This window comes from Phocoena phocoena, chromosome 10, assembly GCF_963924675.1.
Source record: "Phocoena phocoena chromosome 10, mPhoPho1.1, whole genome shotgun sequence".
NCBI lineage: Eukaryota > Metazoa > Chordata > Mammalia > Artiodactyla > Phocoenidae > Phocoena > Phocoena phocoena.
Genome location: NC_089228.1, coordinates 84,297,308 through 84,320,825, shown reverse-complemented (window position 1 = coordinate 84,320,825; position 23,518 = coordinate 84,297,308). Strand labels below are relative to the sequence as shown.

The 23,518-nt window shown below is 44.2% G+C and overlaps 1 protein-coding gene across 1 annotated transcript; it reads left to right on the top strand.

Moving 5' to 3' along the window:
* Positions 1 to 10,584, top strand: LOC136129679 (butyrophilin subfamily 2 member A2-like). Its single transcript, XM_065885995.1, has 7 exons — positions 1 to 109; positions 857 to 1,204; positions 5,987 to 6,268; positions 7,686 to 7,907; positions 8,321 to 8,341; positions 8,437 to 8,463; positions 9,962 to 10,584. Exons 1-7 carry the CDS (start codon positions 25 to 27, stop codon positions 10,582 to 10,584), a joined length of 1,608 nt encoding a protein of 535 aa, XP_065742067.1. The 5' UTR covers positions 1 to 24.
* Positions 10,585 to 23,518: the final 12,934 nt, after the last annotated feature.

Sequence of the window (23,518 nt, the reverse complement as noted above, 5' to 3'; positions counted from 1 at the left end):
CGTCCCTGCCTCTCGTGGGTGCTTATGGAGCCAGCTGCTTCTCTGCATTTCTCCCTGCCAGGCTCCCTTCTCTTCTTCCACCTCCTCAGCTTGTTTGCCTCGGTCTCAGGTAGGGGTGCATGCCACTAACTCCTATCAACTTCTCAGAAAGGAAAATCAGCACTTCAGTCTGCAAAGAGGAAGGGTAAAGAAGGGCTGCAGTTGTGTGCGCTCACCTTTTCGTTCTGCGCACGGTCTTCGAACGGATCCCAGCGCCCTCCATTTAGCAATCCAGTGAGAGCCACAAAAGGCGAGCTGCATATATAACTTAAAATTCTTAGTAGCTACGTTTAAAAAAGTAAAAAGAAACAGATAAAACAACCTTTCATAATCTATTTTAACTCCACATAACCAAAATATTATTAAACTTTTAATTAATGTAAAATATTAACAGTGAGATACTTAACATTTTTTTCAAAATTTTCAAAATTGTGTGTATTGTACATTTACAGCACACTCCAATTGGGACTAGCTAGTGGCTATCATATTGGACAGCTCAAGTTTATAGTATACTCCAGGCACTGTGCTGGTTTGGGAAATAGAAAAAGATCTGTGTAAGCTCAGGGTCCATGCGGGGTATCAGGGTATGCTTCTCAATGTGTTGTTCAAGAAGCATTAGCATCCTCAATAGACACCCCTCCTACCCCTGCTAGGTGTCTGTTACTGTCGACCAGCCACATCTCTTGGCCCCCAGAGTCCTGAGCCCAGGAAGCCCCTTAGAAAGAACATGTCTGTGTCCTGGCATATCCACTTCTTTTCCCACCTTAGAGAGTTAATGGCTGGTGCCCTTGTCTGACTCTACCGCTTTGTTGAACAGTCCAATTTACTGTCCTGGGACCAGCTGATCCAATTCTGGCCATGGTGGGAGAAGACACCAAGTTACACTGCCACCTGTCACCTGAGAAAAACGCTGAGGGCATGGAGGTGCGGTGGTTCCGGACGCAGTTCTCCCCTGCAGTGTTCGTGTACAAGGGTCATCGAGAGAGAACGGAGGAGCAGATGGAGGAGTACCGGGGAAGAACAACCTTTGTGAGCGAAGCTATCAGCAAAGGGAGCGTGGAGCTGATCATACACAACGTCACAGCCCACGAAAACGGTATCTACCGCTGTTATTTCCAAGAAGGCAGATCCTACGACGAGGCCATCATGTACCTGATGGTGGCAGGTACGACCTTCCATTTTGCTCCATTGCTTTTTCACAGCCTGACTCTTAGGGAAAGTTTTTCTCCTCACCTCAGGGCCCCTGCAGACCAGCAGATTTTTGCCTAGAATCCCCTTTAAACAAGGAGGGTGGCTTTCCCCTGCTCAAGGACCCAGTGAGTGGGTTTGCTCTGCTAAACGGTGGGCATCGACTCTTGAGACGCACACACGGAACTCAGCTGTCACCTTGAGTAGGGGCGAATGCTTAATCCCTACAAATTATTCTTATGCCTACTTGTGAGAGATCTCTAAGCGTCTTCCTCAGTAACATGTTTTAGAATTAGACATCTTTATTGTGAAGTATTATACTCATACACAAAAACTCATAGAACATTAATGTACAGGTTACTGAATTATTATGAGCTATAACCCATGTAACCACTACTCATGTCAAGAACTAGAACACTGCCTTCTACTGACCGAGTTAGTTTGCTAGGGCTGCCATAACAAAAGGACCACAGACTGGGTGGCTTAAACAACAGAAATGTATTTCCTCACAGTTCTGGAGGCTGGAAGTCCAAGATCAAGCTGTCAGCAGGTTTGGTTTCTTCTGAGGCCTCTCTCCCTGGCCTGCAGATGGCCACCTTCTCACTGGGTCCTCGTGTGGTCTTCTCTCCGTGTCTTCGTGTGGCCATCCCTCTGTGGGTCCACATTCCTGGTGTCTTTCTCTGTGTGTCCTAATCTCCTCTTCTTATAAGGACACCAGTCAGATTGGATTAGGGCCCACCCTAACAGCCTCATTTTAACTTAATTACCTCTTTAAAGGCCCTCTCTCCAAATACGTGCACATTCTAAGGGCCTGGAGGTTAGGGCTTCAACATATGAATTTTGCGGGGGCACAGTTCAGTCCACAACATGCCACTTCTCAAAATCCCCAACTTAAACAGGTTCCTAGGAAGAGACATGCTGTATAATGAGAAATATACATCCTTAATAGGTACTACACATTTGTTTTCCAAAGTGTTTGTACCAATATACACTCTCGCCAGTCATATATGATGCTCCATACCTTTTTCATTAAGTCCAAAGAGAAGTTTTTCACATGTGATTTCAATCTATTTTTTTCTTTTTCATAAGTTATTTTCCACGCGTGTGAGGATCGAACACCATCCTTGACCCTTTTTACCCTCCTTCCCTACTGTTTTCCTCAGCACCTCTCACCTTCTTACATATATGCATTTTACGTATTTATCCAGATTATTATGGCTCTTCCACTAGAATGTAGATTTCATAAGGGATTGTTTTCTATTTTTCTCCTGCTGTATCCACACCTTTAGAACAGACCCTGGAGCATAACAGGTGCTCAACAAATATTATTGAAGGATTAAATGAATCTGCTCCATAAAGCTGTAAGTGGTCATCACATCGTGCCTGAGCTATCTCTATTCTAAGCCTGAGATCTGCTTTTTTTTAACCTTTTTCCATGAGCCTCTTACCAGTCCCTGCTTTTAATCATCTTTGAAGTATGCATTAGTCAGGATTGTCAAGGTTATGCTCTGGTCACAAGCAGCCCTCAAATCTCAGTACGTTAAATCAACAAAGGTCTGTTTCTAACACATGAAATATATCCTTCCTGAGTCTGGTGGGGCTCTACTTCATACAGATCTGCCTGGAGCTTTGTGGTTCACCTGAGCAGAGGGAAAGAGAGCCCGGCAAATTACTCACTGGTTTGTAAAGCTTCTGCCTGGGAGGTGCTACATGTTATTTATACTCACATTTCATTGACCAAAGCACGTCACATGGTTATGCCTAACTATACAGGAGAGGGAAGTACAAGCCTAACCATGGGCCCAGGTGAACTGAAAATTTTTGTAGACAGCACTAAAAAGTACTCATTCAGGTTTTTGTTACTAGACATTCTTTTAAAGCGTTAATAGTCCACATCACAATCAGGACCAGCAGTTATTCACAACTATGTCTCCAGCATCTAGCAAATTGCTTGGCACCTAGCAGGTACTTAATAAGTAGCTGTAAAATGAAGGAGTGAAAAAGATGAATGGCTGATATCAAAATCAGAGTGGAAAAATTTACCCTTGCACACCCCTCATTGCGGACATTCATAAATTCATTCCACAAATACTTAACAAGCATCTCATGTTCAAGTCACTGTTTCAGAAACTGAGGATAAATCAGTGAACAAAGTACATGAAGATCCCTACCCTCGTGGAACTCACATTCTGGAGGGTGCACAGAGAAATAAATGAAATAATTAAACTGGATTTTATATCAGATGGCGATGAGTACTATAGAAAATAATAAAGCAGGGAAGAGATGGAAAGTTCTAGGAGGCAAGGAGGTAAGGTAATTAGAAATAGAATGGTCAGGAAAAACTTCACGGAAAAAGATGGCGATTGAACAAAACAAGAATGAAGTGAGGAAGTGAGCCATGCACGTCTAGGGCTACTGAGAGCATCCAGCGTGAAGTCCCATCTAGCACAACACAGGGCGTGTGGGCTCCTGATAGGGGACCATATAGTTTATCACTCAAACTGCACACTTTTGAGAGTGAGAGGAGGCACTGTCAATAATTGCACAGGGACAAGTGGAATCAACAAGGACTGCCCAGGAAACTACAGCATATATGGACATCTCATTTCTTGATAAACATTAAGTTTACCTTCTTTCCCTCTCCTCAAATACTAGTTGTCGTGTGAGTGACTGAGATGTAAATTATATATTAAGCCTAGTGGTCCCACAGAGAAAATGAGTGAGAATTTGGCCAGGCTTCAGGATAGAAGTGGCATTTAAACTGGGATTTCTACAAGTTTATTGGCTTTAAGGTATGACCTCACTTCCGGTGTCAGAGTATTATACTTTAAAAGAAATGTTTGAAGAATGGAAAAGCCTTTAAGACACACATAAATCAATGGCATTTCAGTCCACCAGACCAACGGAGGTTTGTGGACAGTGCGACCTTCCCAGTGGGCCTCAAACTTGACTGGCAGGAGATCCCATCTTCGTTACTCAGAAGGGCAGTTTTGTATCTGGTTAATATAGAATATCACGGAAGAAGGGTTTCTCCACCCTTGTGCCCTGACTCTGTTCACAACGGCACTACAGAGCTGATCACCATGTGTTTGTATGTGGCAGGCATTTTCCATTCTTCCCCTGTAAACAAGACCCTGACCTGCCGCACTCTGAAGCGAGTTGGTGTACACCTGTTTGCTTGCTTGCTTACTGTTTTCCAGTTTGGTTAATCGGCTGGCTGGTTCTGTCCTTAAGTCTATTGTCTCCTGCTTGCCCTTATCGAACCCCTGCCCTGGAACATTTTGTAGGATTTCTTTCCATCTGGCCAAGTTCTTTTGAATCTTATCCCACTTCAAAGTTTCTGTGTGAGCCTTTCAATATGCCACTAGTTGTTTTTTATTTTCCATCTTGAAAAGATCAAATTGAGCAAGAAGTAGTAAGGCTTAAGTGACTGCTTTAATTTTGTCTTTGGTATAATTTGTTGGACAGGCTTAACAAAGGAACTCCTTAAAAGAAGTCTGGATGATTGCTGGATACCTGGCTAAAGGGGCAGAAGTCTCCCAGGACCATGCATTTGCAGCTCTCTCCTACCCAGTATTCTCTTTTATTGAGGAGTCTCTGAAAGATAGAATAAGATAGGAAGAGTCTAGATTCTTAGGACTTTTGACGATGATCTGCTGACATTAAGGAGGTGATTTTTTTTTTTTTTTTTTTTTTTTTTTTTTGCGGTACGCGGGCCTCTCACTGTTGTGGCCTCCCCCGCCGCGGAGCACAGGCTCCGGACGCGCAGGCCCAGCGGCCAGGGCTCACGGGCCCAGCCGCTCCGCGGCACGTGGGATCCTCCCGGACCGGGGCACGAACCCGTGTCCCCTGTACCGGCAGGTGGACTCCCAACCACTGCGTCACCAGGGAAGCCCAAGGAGGTGATGTTTTTATCTTAAGGATCCCGGGAGCATCCAGATCTAATAGGGGAATGTTGTCAAGGGACTGTAAGAAAATTACCTAATTGACGGAGCCCAATTGACTGGAAGGTAAACATCTCTGAATTGGGGTAAGGGTTGGCTTTGCACACTGGCTCTGTCAATTTTCCTAAAAACCAACAGCTGCTTATGATTATCAGACAGCTGTGGCGATGTGAAGTCCTAAACCAGGAGAAGAGGGTCAGTGCCTTGAACTCAAAAACTTTCTTAAGATTCTGCCAGCCTGGCAGGTTTCTGTCCTTATTGTATTGACCTAGAACTTCAGGAAGCCAGAGCTACTGAGAAGTCCTCTCAGGCAGAAGTCCTCTCAGGCAGAAGTCCTCTCAGGCAGAAAGTGAAAGCCTGCTTCTTTCTGGTCACAGTGGACACACCCACCCGGAAGTGAGAAAATTAAAATCTCTAGCTGAATGAATCAATCAACCAATATTTATTAGGAGGCAGATAAATGCTTGCGCCTGTGATGGGGTCCGTAGGTGGAGCGCAAAGAAAAGTACAATGTAATCCTTTCCCCACTTAGAGATCTCACAATTTTTTTGACATGTTGGTCACCTGGTGTTCTCCAACATCAAGGTCTTCTTCCTTCCTTTCCTCCTTACTGGCTCCTTCCTTCCTTCCTCCATCCCTCCCTCCTTTCCTTCCTTCCTTTCTCCCTTCACAGAATGGAATGTGTGTCATCAGTTTCTCTGGACACCAGCCTCTTGCTCTCTCCCGGCTTCCCTTGGCTCTCATCACTAACAGCTGATCTGCTAAGACACTTCGGCTAAGACACCATTACCTCTTTAGCTGGTCTCTCTCCCCAGGCCTGGGTTCTCAGCCCGTTATTGAAATGAAGGGCCACGAGGATGGAGGCATCCGGCTGGAATGCACATCTGTAGGGTGGTACCCAGAGCCCCATGCCGTGTGGAGGGACCCTTATGGTGACATCATGCCCCCACTGGAGGAGGCTTACACTACGAACGCAGATGGCCTCTTCGTGGTCACCATGGCTGTGATCATCATGGATGAGTCTGTGAGGAACGTGACCTGCTCCGTCAACAACACCCTGCTCAACCAGGAGAAGGAAACTGTGATTTTCATTCCAGGTTAGTTCCCTGCTCTCTGGAGGCTCATCTCATGGAGGCGGGATCCTCATCAGACAGACCGGAGCCCAGCATGGGGATGGGAGTAGGGGCGTGGAGTGGAAGGGTCCTGGGCACTGAAGAGCTAGAGGCTACAGCTGAGCTGAGGCCTCTCCCCTTGTCACAAGAGGAAAAATCAAATCACCTCAAAACACAGGAGTAGGAAGCCTCTTCTCTGGGGGTAAATCTGATAGTTTTGTTTTGTTTTGTTTTTCTCTGTTATGGTCCTTATCCTGCGGCAATTTTCAAACATGTAGATCAGTCATAAATCTATGGCAGGTAGTATCTGCTGAAGCCCTGCCTTCCTGCCCAAGAGATTTCCCAAGGGACAGAGCTGGAGAAATTCTCTGTCTGTAGACATTCATAAATTCATTAAATACTGAACAAGCGTCTCATATGTTCAAGACACTGTTCTAGAAACCGAAGGTAAATCAGTGAACAAAATACATGAAGATACCTGCCCTCATGGGGCTCACATTCTAGAACAGCAGAAGGCAATAAATGAAATCATGAATTAAAACAAGGAGTGAAATAATTAATTAAACTGTGGATTATATCAGATGGTGATAAGTACCATAGAAAAAAGTTAGTGAGGGGGTGATAGAGAGTGTCAGGGGCATAAGGCAGTTGTAATTGTAAATAGGACGATTGGGGAAAGCTTCACGGAAAATATGGCAGTTGGGGAAGTGAGGAGTGAGCCATGCAGATGTTCGAGGACTGAGCAAGCCAGGTAGCAGGAACAGCATATGCAAAGGGCTGAGGCAGGAGCATATCTGGCAGTTTCAAGGATCCCCCCAAGACACAGATATCACTGGAATGGATTGAGGGCAGGGAGAGTTGGAGGAGATGAATTCAGAGAGATAGTAGATCTGAATCATATGAGGCAGTGTAGGCCACAAATGGACTTTGGCTGTTAGTCTCAGTGAGGTAGGAAACACTGCAGGGTTTTGAGCAGAGAAACAACATGATCTCACTTAGGCCTCTGTGCCGAGGACAGACCGCAGAGGATATGGACAGAAGCAGGGAGAAGGCATTGCAATATTCCAGGCAAGAAGGGATGGTGGCTTGTACCATGTGGTGGCCGTGCTGATTCAGTATGGCTGGTTAGCTTTTAGTCACCCTGGTCTTACCCATGGTGACTCCAGATGTTACTGCTTTTTTGTCTGCTGGGGCCCCAACCCTGGCAATCACTGCGGGGTGAGCCAGTGCAGAGCCACAGTCTCTTTCCCTAGCTGGGGTTTCTGAAAGAGAAGCTGACGGAGCAGGGACCTGGTGGGGGCCAGGGGTGCAGGGGAGGCGCTCTTCAGATCTGCGCCCGGAAGGGCTCTAATCCCAGGGCTCCTTTCTCTCACTAAATGGGACTTTTGGGCTCCCTTTTCAGAACCCTTTATTCCCAGCACATCTCCCTGGATGGTGGCCCTGACTGTCATCCTGCCTTCTCTGCTCTTCATCATCGCTGGGAGCATCTGTCTCGTCAAGAAACTCCAAATGGAGAAAAAGCTTCTGTCCATGCAAATAGAGATTGAAAATGAAGAGAAAGAAATTGCACGTAAGGAACTGGGGAAAGAACGTGTGGAAAAAGAGAAAGAACGTCTAATAAAAGGTAAAAGAGTAGGAAGACAGTTCACTGTCATACAAAAGGACACAGCTCGGGCAGCTAAAAGCCTGCGAAAGAGAGAGAGGACGTGAATAAAGGCAGCGGCAAGGGCTTAGAACTCTTCGTGTCCTAGTAATGAATCCCTCAGACCTCGCTTTCTTCCATTCTGCAAATGTTGCATCCATTCACCTGGCTACGTATAGCCCTGTATTGTTGGACAAGAGCAAACCCAAATAAGTACTGATAATATCCAGCCACCTGATCATATGTTATTTCTGGTATCTTGACAATTCCCAAGGCAGCGGGGGGAGGGGGACAGTGGTATTCAAATAGAAGACCAGCCATCATCATTTAAGACAAACTCTATCTCTCTTAGTTCTTCTCTTGAGGACATTCATTTGTTTCTGTTTCTTTTTCAGAGCAACTTCATGAAGAACTGCGTAAGTTGAGCATTTCCTGAACCACTCCCTGCATGATTTGCATTCTGCCCTGCATTGTCTCCTGAAGCTCACCTCTCTGCCTGTCCCCATTGCAGGATGGAGAAGAAGCCTCTTACATGCGGGTGAGCGCCTCTGACATTCCCTCAGATCCCGAGCTTTCTCCCCACCAGGCAGCCAACGGGACACATTAGAGGAGATGAACAAGGAGACCCAAGGCTGGCTAGCGGGGGCAGGAGCCTGGGGTCGATTCACCAGCAGTATCCCACCCAGTGCCGGAGCCTACCTCTGCTGTCAGGGAAGCCCCGCAGCTCTTAACCAACTCTATAGCTTACTTCCCACCATCCTCTCTTTTTTAGAATAATTTCATCGATGATTACCAAAGGTCTACCATACATAATAGATGTCCCGAAAGGTTACCTTTTAGTAGCTGTTGCTCTTTGGATCCTGGATTAATTTGAAAGAAGACAATACTGGCTTAGCTATTTATAACCTGGGAGATGGTATAGACTACACAGTGGAAGAGCCACGTGTGGGAAAAGCAATAAGCTTCCCAGGCCTGGCTGAGGGGTGTACAAATAGGGACCAGAAATACCTTCCTGCTCCAAGAGAATGCTGCTAACCCTGTGTATAGCCTGCCAGCGGAGAGGACCTGGGCAGGTGGGAGAACACAGGGTCCAATGGCCTGGTCCTAATGAGCACTTTGAGTTTTATGATTTGTCAGGTTCTGCTCACGAGCATCAAAGAATGCAGGCTTTACTAGATCCCACAGCACTTGGACCTTTCCTCTTTCGAATTTCAAAATTATCACCATCAGACATAACAACTTGGAGAAAGAAGCAAATCATTTTAACACAATGATTTTGTGTTCGATGTAGACTGACTAAGTAATAGTAACTGCAGATGGGAGAGGGCTGCAGAAAGTCGGGGGTCTGAGGCATTTCCTGTATCCAGAGAGGTCATAGCTATAGATGTCACACCAGTGTTATTAAGGCAAAACTACCTTTTGCCATACTCACCTCTCAAGCAAGTATGGCAGGTAGACTTTGGGGGACATTATCCTTCTTTTTTACCCTTTGAAGGGTACGCATATTAGTCGTTTAAATCAGTTGTCACCTGGTTAAACTGGTAGAACACAGAGGACCAGTGTAGGGACACTTCATCACCCTTATCTGTGTAGGGAAAAATTGGTCTTAATGGCTTAATTGGGGGAGGGGGAGGGGGAGGGGGAGGGGATAGGTCCTCCTTGCTGGTTTAAGCCATGTGGGAAGCTTTTTAACTAAAGAGAGTCCCAGAGATCATATATTTTGAATAGAAAAGGGGGCAGATCTAAGAACATTGAGAGAAAGCGGGAGCCATTAATTTCAGCTCATTTGCTGAACTTTCTATATTTCTTAGAGCCCCAGTTCTCCTCGACCTGAGGTAGTGCTCCTGCCACTTAAGAGATAGAAGTGCGGCCTCAGGAATTTTCTGTGAGCTGCCTGGGATCTGGGATCGAGGTGCCTTCACGGAAAAGGTGGTCACATGGGGGAATCTCCCACCAGCTTTCTGGGATCTCTCTGGGGACCAGGAATCTCACAATCTCCTGAGATCCTAGGCCTAAACCTGAGACTTCCTCTGCAGCTGATGTGGTACTGGACCCAGACACCGCTCATCCCGAGCTCTTCCTGTCAGAGGACCGGAGAAGTGTGAGACGGGGTCCCTCCAGGCAGAGCTTGCCTGACAACCCAGAGAGATTTGACTGTCAGCCTTGTGTCCTGGGCCTAGAGAACTACTCCTCAGGGAGACATTACTGGGAGGTGGAGGTCGAAAACGTGATGGTTTGGGCTGTGGGTGTTTGTAGAGACAGTGTTAAGAGGAAAGGGGAAGCCCTACTGGTTCCTCAGAACGGCTTCTGGACCCTGGAGATGTTTGAGAACAAGTACCGCGTCCTGTCCTCCCCAAAGAAGATTCTCCCCCTGAAAGAGCGCCTTCGCCGGGTGGGCATCTTCCTGGATTATGAAGCTGGAGATGTGTCCTTCTATAACATGAGGGACAGGTCGCACATCTACACGTGTCCCCGTTCGCCCTTCTCTGGGCCCCTGAGGCCCTTATTCAGGCTGGGGTCTGATGACAGCCCCCTCTTTATCTGTCCAGCGTTTACAGGGGCCCAGGGGGTCACAGTGCCTGAGGGCGGCCTGGTCCTTCACAGGGCAGAGACCCACCGCAGCCTCCAGGACCAATTCCCCGGTCTCAGAGCCAAGTAGAGAGCCCAGGCCACCTCTACTACCACAGCACAGCACCCCCTGGAGGAAAACCACCCTCCTTCCTTCTGGTCACGGAAGAAAATCTCCTCCAGAGGTCCCCTGGACACCTCCCCAAGCCCCAGCCCCATCTCTCCCTCATTAGGCTGTTGCTTTAGTAACTCATTTGCACGTAACGATGGGGCAGGGGCCAGTCTCAGGAACACAAGTGCTGCCACATAGCTCCCAACCAAGAAGTGTGAGAACGTGACAGTCAGAAAACCGGTTGCTTCAACATCAGGGTGACACATTCAGCCTGAGACTGGAGTTGACGTCAGATACTGTGGACTGGGGCGAGGATGCACTAGGATGTAAGAGGGGAGCGGGAACCACAAATGGAAGTCAGAGATAGAGGAAGTGAGACCTGAGAGGTGGGCCGAGGCTATGGATGTGGTTAAGCCCCACCATTACAGCTAAGGGGTCCCAGGAGCTAATGGTCCATTTCCCACCCACCCCCAAGATTTCCAGGGCATATAGTAAAGCTCCCCAGGCCTAGATCCATATGAGGAAGGATGAAGGATGAGGGTACTTCTGGACGTGGCCTGGCTCAGGTGTCCCTACAATAAACAAGGTGTCAGTACTTAGTTATTGAGAGTGGCCTAAGGTTTAAGGTCCCAGCTGAGCAGGTAAGCATTGGACCAAGTGGATCTCAAGGTTCAGGTTCAGTGGGGAGAGCAGTGCTTTTCTGCTTTTTAGCCTCAGGTTGCCTTTAGACACTTAAAAATTACTGAGGACCCTAAAGAGCTTTTGCTCATTTGGGTTATATATCTATCAGTATTTGTGGCATTAGAGATTGGAACTGAGAAATGTTTAAAATGTATTTATTTATTAATTTATATTAAAAATAGCAACAAGCCAATTATAGGTTAATATAAAAAAATTTTCATGAAAAATAACTGTTGTTTCCAATGCAAATTAAAGTTTATTGAGAAGTGTGGTGTTCTTTAACGTTTTTGCAAATCTAATGTCTGGCTTCTCGAAGGTGGCTAGATCCTCACATCTGCCTCTGTATTCAGTGCTGGGATATCACAGGTCATGTAGGCTCTAAAAAATGTAACTGTACACTAGTGAGAGAGTGAGAGCAAAAATGAAAAATAATATCTTAGTATCATTATTATGGAATAGTATTAATCTTGTAGACTGTTTGCAAGTATTACAGGAACCACCCAGAAATCTGCAAAACATCCTTTGAGAAGCAGGATAGAGGATCCTGGAATTGAGTCAGTCATCTAAAATGATGACATAAATGGCAGTATTTTGGACTTTACATAATTCAGCCATCCAATTGTAAAACTTGGCTGAAAACTTTAAAAGGTATTTCAAAAGTTCAAAATTGTTTTACTGCAGTTTCAAATGGAGACATTCTGGAAAAAATCAGGAACATTGAAGTAAGTGATTTGTTGAGATGGAAGACTGGCTTATTAATGTGTATGTGCGTGTGTTGTTTTTATTTTTTGTATTGTTGTTATAATAATATTTGAACAGTTTTAACTAAAAGCACCAGACTGCGATTCAGGAAACAAGTACTACTAATAACTGCCTATATTAATCTTAGGCAAGTTAGAGCTTTTCGGTGTTTTGGTATTCTGTAAAATAAGGCTTTGAGTGGGTTTGCATATCTTTTATAGTTTACAAAACACTTTCACTTATGCAGTATCCTTGCTTTCTCATAGCAAATATACTGATCCCCATTTCACAGTGAAATAGTGAGGTCTAGCGAGTTAAAGCAATTTTTTTGTTTGTTTGTTCAAGGAAAATAGAGTTTTCATTCATACTTTTTTTTTTGATAAATCATGCCTCATCCTTAAGGTGCCCTATAAACATAAATTTCAAATGTTTTAAGTATTTATTGAAACTAAGCATGAACCCAATGCTCTGCTAGTCACTGTATAAAATATGTAAATAGTATAAAACTCGGCTCCTATCCTTGACTGTCTTCCTTCATATCTTTGCTTATTCATTCACTCTCAACAAATTTATCACCTTTAATGTGTCGACAATGTACAGTCTGTTGTGTCACGAAGGAAATAAACAGGGTGATATTATGGAGAGGAATGGGTGGGGGCTGAGGGGGACCACTTTAGATGGCAAAGTTAAGGAGGGCTTCCTGGAGGAAGTGATGGTTTTTCTGAGACTTGAGGACTAAGAAAGATTCCCAAGCATCGGGAATCTTGTGCATTACGAGCCCCAAAGCAGAAATAAACTAACTAGTTAAAGGAACATAAACCCCTACAGTCAGAGCAAAGATTGAGAATGGGACAGGCAGGAAACAAGTAGAAAGCAGACTATCTGGAGCCTCGCAGCAAAGTGCTGAGAATCAAACAGAGTCTTACTGAAAACCAGAGCTCAAATGAACAGATGTCTGGAGTCACCCGAGAATTATTTTTATTTCCTTTTCCCAGCAGGCAGCAGGATTACCTTTTTTTTTTTTTTTTTTTTTTTTTTGGCTGCTCTGCATATCTTGCTGGATCCCTGATCTGGGACTGAACCCAGGCTCCGCCCTGGCAGTGAAAGCACTGAGCCCTAACCGCCGACCGCCAGGCAATTCCTGGGTTACTCGTCCTTAGCAGCATGAGTAATTTAATTTTCCAGAATTTCCTTTTTCCTAGGTTTGGGGGCTGGGAGTGAAGTGGAGTAGAGTATGGAGAAAAGGGGAACGCCCCCCAGGGACTCTTCCCCTTCTTTGGGTGTCACGGCTCAGGCCTGGCGTAGTGATCCCAGCACCCTCAGTGGCTGAGATCCACGGCATCTGTGATCCCACCTGCCCTCTTGGCTCTGTAACTTAGATCAACCCCAAGAGGAGGGGGAAAAAAAGAATTCTGAATCAAGACCTTCCAGTGGAAGTTTTTCAGATTTTGCCATGTTGGATTAAAGAGAGACTTTAATCTTTTACCTCAGATGGGCTGGGAGTTATCGTCAGTGGTTATTACTGGGCAACAGTTAATCTTGTTACCCTTTGATCCCCGTGTGGGAGAGAGTAGGCTGGGCCAAGGAGGGAGATGGGGTGGGGATATTGGAAGTCAGGTTTTCTAGGCATATCCTACCATAATTAGAAGTTTTCCCAACTTCTGGGAAAGTGAAACTTACATACCCCTGGACTCATGAAGAGCTTTCCTTAATCATATATGAAACAGCCTGGCACATTGCTGCCAGGCTGGTTCACAGGATCATTTCATTTTCTCCCCAGCCTCCCCCATGCTTGGCCCCAAACCAACCCTTTTGTACCACAAAACACAAGGCACATGTATAATTATCCCAGACCTTTCAATTACAGTTACTAATCAAACTTAGAGGACTTTGGTATCAGAGACAGAAGTAATCTGACACAGATAAGGTACATGTAAAATGATCAGTAAATAAGCTAACATTTATATCCAAGCAATTTCTGGTATGAGTCAACACACCTGCAGCTTATTCTTACATCCATGCAACAATTGCTGGCTGTTGGCCATGAGCCAAGCACTGTCTAGGCACCGAGGAAAATAACAGTGACAAGGACAGGTGACATGCGTGGAGTATTGCCAGCCCAGGAAGTACACTCAAGCTTCGATGGCCACACTTTCTACTGAGGCTTCATTACGTAGGCTTGATTGACTGAATCATTGACCACATAGTGATTGAATTCCATCCCCAGCCCTTCTCTCTTGCTGAGTCAAGCTGACAGCACACAGCCCAAAGCCCCAACCCCCTAATCACATGATTGGACTTTCTGGCTTGGTGATTCCCCATGAGTCATCTCAATAGAGTAAACGATCAGGTACAATCCAGAGAGCTCACCAGGAATGACACAACACTGAGGAAATTCCAAGGGTTTAGGTTATTTCCCAGGAGCCTGGACAAAGGCCAGACCTCTTACAACACAGTTTGAGAAAGAATGTCAAGGGCAAAGGACTAGGGTGTGATTGGATCTGGGGTACCACCTGAACAAAAATGTGAGAGCAGCCAAAGGTTGGTAGGAGAAAGAGTGGGCAGACCAGAGAAATAGGGAGAGCCAGATCAGTGGAGACTTGGGGCAGCGAAAGAAGTTTCTGTTTTCTTCTAAATATAATGGGAAGCCACTCTATGATTTTAAACAAAGAAGAAACATAATGATTTCCGGTAATTCCCTGGCGGTCCAGTGGTTAGAACTCCGCGCTTTCACTGCCGAGGGAGCGGGTTCAATTCCTGGTTGTGCCGCAGCCAAAAACAAGAAAACAAAACAAAACAAAAAAACACCTAATGATTTCCTTCTAAGAGAGAGTCAGAGGAGACAGAACAACAGAAGCAGAGGATAGAGATAGAAAGATTTGAAGATGCTATGCTACTAGACTTGAAGTTGGAGAAATGGGTAGCCTCTAGAAGCTGGTATTGGCCACGCTCCTCCAAAAAGTCTGAGAAAACTGCAGGAGAAAGGCTTCCCACTCTTGCCTTTTTTCCCTGAAAGCAGGAAATAAATCTCGCATATGAAAGGTACCCTCCCTGTACCAGGAGGAAGGGAGATATCCTTATCACCAGAGAGAAGGCTATATAAACAAACCTTGCTACTTCTTCACCATTTACTACCCCTAGCCCAAGCCCCTTTGCCATGTCAATTTTTCACAAATTTATTGTTTCTTTGCCTAAAATGTATTAAAGCTTCCTGCTCTGGTCATTTCTTCAGGTCTTCATCCTCTTGTGAGGGCTCTCTTGTACATGTAAAAATTCAATCAAATGTGGATGCTTTTCTCCTGTTCATCTGTCTTTATCAGTCTAATCTTCACACCCAGCCAAAGACCCTCAGAGGGTTGTTTTCTATTTTTTATTAAAAAAATTTTTTGTTGAAGAATAGTTGCTGTACAATATTATATAAGTTACAGGTGTACAACATAGTGATTCACAATGTTTAAAGGTTATACTCCATTTATAGTTTTCATAAAATATTGGCTATATCCCTCATGTTGTACAATATATCCTTGTAGTTCATTTTACACCTAACAGCATACCCCAACCTCTATATTGCTCCTCTCCCCTAGAAGGTTGTTTTTTAATATGATAGCACTGCACTTCTAGGAAGCAGTTTCTACATTGGGTACTTATTACTGAGCAACAAATCACCCCACAACTTAACTGTCTTAAAATAACACTCATTTGTTATTGTTCCTATGTCTGCGTGTCAGATGAGTGTAGCTAATCTACTCCTCAGCTCTGCTTCAAGCTGCAGTGTCTAAACAGCTCTATGAGTTGGCTGGGGCAACTATTCCACTTGTCTCCTACCCTCCTAAGACTAGAGGGCTGATCAGAGCAGTTTCTTCTTACGATAAACAGTTCCTTACGGTGTTCACCAGTGAGTAGAGACATGCAAGACCTCTTAAGAGGTCTTGGAACAGACACATTGTCACTTTCAACCACGTGCCATTGGCCAAAACAAATCATGTGGGCAAAGGCAAAGTCAAGGGGTGACTTGCCCAGGATGAGGCCATACCAAAGATGAGGATTCAGGGAGGACTGAAGGTTTGAGGTCAGTAATTCAATCTTTCACACCATTGTTCAAGATGCAGCCAAATTTCTATGTCCTCCTCAAAGCCTTCTCTTAGTGTTTCCATCCACAGGACTCCTCCCATCTGTAGACATGTGCTGGGATGCCATACCCTCTGAGATGACTTCCACTCAAAAGTCATCCTAGTTTAGAAATTTAGAAATATGATTCTAGATTTTTCAAAGTCGGAAGGGACTCTAAAGGTTATAAAGCCCCAAATACCTTTAGATCTGAAGGAAAAGGCAGCCTCTGACTGAGGAAGAAAGAAACAAGCCTGGCAGTGGCTCCAGCGTTCTCCACTTAAACATTTCACAGACACCAACATCAGGCAACACCATTCTGTGATTGTGATGGAGTGAGACAAAAACAAATCCACTCTGCAGTCATACCAGAGCACAGACCAAAAAACAAGAACACCGTGCAAGCTACAAAAACGACCATACACTTCCCTCTGTCGGCTGACTGCAGTAATTGCTGTTTCTTTGCCACTTAAATCTTTTTTTTTTTTTTTTTTTGGCCGTGTCCTGCGACTTGTGGGATCTTATTTCCCCGACCAGGGATTGAACCCCGCCCCTTGCAGTGGAAGCATGGAGTCCTAACCATTGGACCACCAGGAAATTCCAGCCCACTCTTTTCCTCCACTTCCTAATAAAAATTGGAATATTCAATCATACATCAGTCCGCTGCTTTCTTACAGCAGTCATCCAGAGCAAACACTTCATTCTTTGAACCTCCCCCAAATCACCCAACAAAAACCTAAATCCTGTAATAAGTTCTCCCACACGCTCTCACTGAGACACACACCCCCAAGCCCCCATGGTGTGTTGAATCCTCGCTGCTGTAATAAGTAGCGACAAATCCAATTTCATTCAACTGCAGTTGGACTTTGGCTGGTGGCCTTCAACATGGTCATAGGCAAGCAGAACCCCACTATCAGCCTCCAGCGTTCACTCCCATCCACCCCAAATTTGGCCCCAGACTTTCAGTTCTCCAGATACAACAAAATCTCTCAGTATCTAAAGCCAAGAGGAACTTCCTGCAGATTTCTCAGAACAAAAATTGAAACAAAAAGTATTCTTTGTTCATGATTTATTGATAATTTTTCAATAATCAAGTATTCACAGAAGGGAACAGTCACTCCATTGTGTGTTTCATGCTCACATTCCATCCTCCTTCCCCCATCTTTAACTCAAATCTTAACTGGTTTATTAACTGTTTATTTTCCAAAGAAACTCATAAAAGAGCTTAGAAAATTCTGGTGTTCCCTCCACTGTTCTATAAACGAGGTTTTGTATCTCTTATGAAACCTCTCTGTTACTACAGAATAGAAAAAAGGACAATGGTGTGCAGGTCAATGGCTTCTCATTTCTCTGGGACTCAGAGCTCATATCTCCCAGGGATTCAAAGCCTCAGGGCACACAAAATGAAAAATACTGACAGCATTTCACTGATGAGGGTGGAGAGAACAGAGATGGTGGTAAACCACCTCAACATTCTCCTTAGGAGACATACAGGTCCCTTGGAATATGACCATAAGATTAGCTAAGCCAAGAAACTTGAAGTTCAGGCACACTAACCGGTGGTTGATAATCAGGAAAGAAGTTGGTGTGGGGCTGGGGCGGGGAAGGCTGGGAATGGAGACCAGGGGCCAGGCGGAAAAATGTCTCCTGGGGATAACTGACAATTCCTACCACGGTGTCTCATTTCTTTGGAGAAAAAGAGATGCCCTCTGAATCTCTCACGTTCACTGATTCTCAGTCTCCCCCCTCTCTCTGTCTGTCTCTCTCTCTCCCCTTGGTGGTCACCAGCATACCCTTCCTACTGGTGTTCACCTAGAAAATCCTCAGCCAATGAGGGGATTATGGATAAATCCTTCTGCTTTCTCATCCCTCGGTGACAACTCTGAATTGGGTAGTTTCCAGTTCCACACAATCTCTCAGAGAGTCCCTAGCAAGATTGAGTCCCAGGGACCCGTAACAGTAATCCGGGTGTTATCACACTCTTTATTAGCTCTTCCCTGTCTCATTTCTTCCCTTCCCCACCGTGTTTTCTAGGATCACCTCCCAAATAAATTACTTGCATCCATATCTGTGTCTGAGGGCCTGTTTCAGGGAGAACTCAAACTAAGACAAGGTCTGATCAGGGAACATAGAGTGACATCTGTGATAAGAGGAAAACAAGGTGAAGTCAGACCAATAGTGAATTCATGGCCTGCTTCTAAAATACTAAACTCTGTATTTTCATGTTTTCTATAGCCTGTCCTCCAGAGGGTGGATAGAGCCCTGCTTTGGAGGAATTTGCCCCACCAGGTAATGGGAAGAGAGGGTGCAACGGGGTAGATTCTAAGAAGAACTCAGAGTGGTCCATACAACTGCTCCCTTCCCTAAATCTTCTAATTTTTCCCTTGCACACTCCAAATTCATTTTATTGACTCCCATATGTTCCTTTCCTGACCCTCTTCTTTGTTCTAGGAACTCTCCATTTCAAAAGCATTTCCAGGAATATGACTCAGAGATGTCACCACTCAACCAGACCTCAGCCTCTTGCTCCCAGGGAATACATTTAACCTCACTCCACCCCCACGAACCCCGCTTCTACACAGAATCCCATCGCATCTTCTTCAGACCTCTTCAATTTCTTTCCAGTCCCCATTCACATATGCAAACGCTGTTGGGCTACAATGCGCATAATTTCTTTTCTTCCAGTTTTATTGAGACATAGTTCACATACAGCACTGTATATGTAAGGTGTACAGAATAATGATTTCACTTATGTATATCGTAAGATGATTACCACGATAAGTTTAGTGAACACCCACCATCGTATATAGATACAAAATAAAAGACAAATTTTTTCCTTGTGTGGAGAACTCAGGATTTATTCTCTTAACAACTTTCATATATATTATACAAGTGTTAATTATATTTATCATGTTGTACATTACATCCCTAGTACTTATTTATCTTATAACTGGAAGTTTGTACATTTTGACCACCTTCATCCAATTCCCCCTCTCCCCACCCTCCACTTCTGATAACCACAAATCTGATCTCTTTTTCTATGAGTTTGTTTGTTTGTTTGTTTGAAGTATAATTGACCTACAGCGCTATGTTAGTCCATGCCGCACGCCACAGTGGTTCAATATCTCTATACATTACAAAGCGATCGCTACACGATACACATAAATTTAATACAGGCTTGGTAAATAGGGGGGTTATGTCAGTATTATAATGTCAACATATCGTGAGGTCACATCTAGTTATTACCAGTATGCCAGTAGCGAGAAACAGCAGCTGACCACAAAGCTCACTACAAGCCCAGGATACGGTGCTGTGCGTGATGTGCCCATTCGCACCCAGCCCTTTGTCTTAGCTCGGTTTAGCCACGTGCAAAAGAAATAAGCCCAAGACTTAGCCAGAACCATCCCCCAGGGTCATCTCCGCAATTCGTGTAGAGCCAGCAGCTGCCTCGTCAGCTGCGGATTCTGAATAAGGAAGAGAAAAAAGCTCCTGTGGAACGGCAGCAGCCAGCAGGGAGAATCCTGGTAGCAGTCCAGACCTAAATCAGAACGTATTTTTAATAAGACCCTCCAGTGAAGTATATGCTCATTTAAGTTAGAGAAGTGCTGCTCTGGGAGGGATGGGAATGGGGTTAGGGAGGGGTTGTAATAGCACTAATAAATTACCTGAGATGTTTGACTACGGAGACTGTACTTAGAGACTGTTAAGGGCTGGGGAAAATCTGTGATGGGAACACAGAACACTAAACAAAGGAAATAAGGTGAATCATTTAACTCCCTCCCTCCCCCATCCCCCTCAAACACAAAAAGTTGTACAGGAAAGTAAAGGTAATCATATGTGATCCTCAGCTCCATAAAAATATAGCCACAAAACCATGGTATTAGAAACACTGAACAAAAATGATATATTTCTATTGGTGATATAAAAGAATGATATTAGTCAGAGTTCTCCAGAGAGACAGGACCAACAGGATATACAGTATACAGATATATAGAAAGAGATTTATTATGAGGGATAGGCTCACGTGATTATAGAGACAAAGAAATCCCACAATCTGCCCTCTGTAACCTGGAGGCCCAGGAAAACTGGTGGTGTAGTTCCAGTCCAAACTCGAAGAACTGTGAACCAGGGGAGCCAATGATGTAAGTCCAGGTCAGAGTCCAAATGCCAGAGAACAAGAAGTGCTAATGTCTGAAGGCAGGAGCTGGAAGTCCCAGCTCAAGCACAGAGCAAATTCGCCCTCCCTGCATCTTTTTATTCTATTCAGGCCCTCAAAGGATTGGATGATTCCCACCTTGCATTGGTGAGGACGGTCTCTTCACTTACGGATTCAAATGCTTCTCTCTTCTGGAAACAGCCTCACAAACACACCCAGAAATGACCTTTTCCCAGTTACCTGGGTAGTCCTTAGCGCAGTCAAGTTGACACATAAACTCAGCCACCACAAGAACGAAATCATCACTGCTCATGATAGAGCATCGAAAAGTAATATCTAAAAATGGATTCATCAAGAATAGCAACATAAATGTTACTCCTGAGACATATCTAGATAAATACCAGACAAAATAACAAAGCATTTGAAGAGGCTGTTCCTAGGGAATGAGGAAGGATAGGGTGGAAGTGGGAATAGTGCTTTTCTTAAAAGCTCTTTATACTTTTTTTTTTTTTTAATGCTTTGCATGGGCTTCCCCGGTGGCGCACTGGTTGAGAGTCAGCCTACCGATTCAGGGAACACAGGTAATGTGCCCCGGTCTGGGAAGATCCCACATGCTGCGGAGCGGCTGGGCCCGTGAGCCATGGCCGCTGAGCCTGCGCGTCCGGAGCCTGTGCTCCGCAACGGGAGAGGCCACAGCAGTGAGAGGCCCGCGTACCGCAAAAAAAAAAAAAAAAATGCTTTGCATGAATTACTTTGACAGAATAAAAACTACTTCTTAAAAAAAAGGAGTAAGTGGTTGCCTCGGTCAAATGCTGTTGGATGTCAAGTAAGACGAGGAAGAGAATAATCATTGGATCTAATTTATAATATTAGGAAATTTGAATCGTGTGTGGTGAGAAGGGGAGTGTAGGGGGAGAAGGCCTGACATCATGTCATCGGAGGAGCACATCACACTCCTCAGCCCAAATGGTTTCATGTCTAAGAGGAAACAGTTTATGTTTCTAGGGCCCCAGAATAACAGGAACTTGCTCATAGTAGCCCCACATCACAAAGGCACCTAAAAAACAATGGGAGCCATGAAAACTGGGGGCACCTAGAATGTCTGTTCCCTGATTGAGCCTGGACGATTCAGAGATCCTGCCACTGATTGTCCAAAACTGCTAGTTTCTGTCGAAATGACTCAGATATTATCCATCAGAACCTTGGCTGCCACATAATACCTTGAATACCATTTGCTCTCTATTTCCCCAGCTCCTTTCTTTCAGTCTAGCTCTCTTGGGTACAAGTAAAAGCTCTTCCTCCTGCCCCAAATTTTCCTCTAAGATATTTTGACAATGTAGAGCAAGGGATAGAAGTCTAATCAGAATGTGTTGAGGAGAGGAAACTCATTATCGGTGATATTTTTGAAAGTTAAGCACAGATGGGAGCTGAGAATGAGGCAGGCACATTTCAAACTAGGAAAGCCAAGGACTGGTGGGTGTGATTGAAGCTGCAAATTCTACTTCGGTCTATGTGCTGATAAGAGGTCAGAGACCTCAAAGAGCTCAGGTTAGGAGGGGAAGAAAGACTTGGAAACAAAAGACAAAAATAAACATATCTGCATCACTCAGTAGGATCCAGGTCAGATTTGTGCCAGCAAAGAGGGAACAGGAAGTTGTCCATGTCACAGGATAAACCTGGCCCATCTTCCTGGAGAGCTGATTTCACTTGGACGGGGCAAAGTCTAGCTAGAGTCATATTTTTTTTTAATTTCATGTGTAATGCAGCAAAATGTTTAATTTACTTTAAACATTATAGATAAGACCAAAGACTTCAAAAGTGTTTCTCATGTGAGTTGGACAGACTGAGAGGCTCTGGGGAGAAGAGGCTGAGAGGAAGGAAAGAGGGAGGCCACTAGATCTTACAGCACTTTCTTGACCAGATTAAGGTGCCTGAACTGGGTGTTGGGGTCACTAAGGAGACATGTAGGGATTTTTAAGCAAAAAGTGACAAGATCAGATTTGTATTTGAGAAAATTCACTCTCCTAGCGCTCAGGTGGGTCCACTGGAGGAATTATTTTTTGTTGGTCTTAATCATAGTCCCAATTAAAAGGCAAAGACCAAACGAGTGGTGAAGGTTTTTTGCCACACATATAATACAGGGTTGATGTCTTTAATTTCTAAAAAGTTCATACATTTTGATTAAAAAAGAAAAAAGAAAAGCTCCAGAATCTATCTAGAAAAAAAAAGGCAATTAGCTCAAAAAATTCACTTCTGGAATATATTAAAATATATAAACATGAAAAATGACCAGCCTCATTATATAAACACATGTGAAGTAATAATTTGGTCAATATCATCCATTCCATTAGTGATGCTGAGAAATAATAGCCCTCAATGCTGGCAGGAATTAGGTGAGAAGGACATTTCAGTTGATGGTGTGATAGGCTTGACATTTCAGGAAGAAACTTTGACAATATGTTCACACCGTTTGACCTGATGACAATATTTCTGGGAATTCATCAGAAAGTTTATCAGGAAACTATCAAAGATGTGGACAAAGACTTGTGTATAAAGCACACTATTTATAATAGGCAAAAAACTCAAGATGTCCCACAATCTTGGGAATTATAGGAACCTTCAATATGATATTATGTAGCTATTAACAATGTTTCAAATTATATTTACAAAAGTATCAACAATTCTGCCAGAGGCTGTCGTTATTTGCTGACATTATGAGTGATTTCTACTTTCAAAAATATACATATTTTAAAATTTTCCATAACGATAAGGGGTTTAACCCAAAACAAGAAATTGCAGGCCTCATGAATTGCTTTTAGGGAAGTAGCTTTGGCAGAGAGACAACTTTGGGGCCCTGAAAACTGAAAGACACAAATGTATTCCTAGCCTATCTTTAATTTTCAACTCACATAAATAATAATAGAATAACAACGTTCTCTCTTCTAAATCCCTATTATATGCTAAGCACTTAACATGCTTAATCTCATTTAATCCTTGCAACACCACTCCAAAGAAGGTATTATTAACAATACTCCCATTTCAGAGATAAAAGAACTGAGGCTTGGAGAGGTGAATTAACGGCCCAAGGCTTTACATTTTCTTTTAGTGTTTTCTTGAATCCTCTTTCTTTTTTGCCCTGTCCCCTTCTGTTTAGCCCAGGTCATCAATGCATATCCTGATTTCTCAGCTGAAGACCACAAATCCACAGACCTTTTCCTCTCCAGAAAA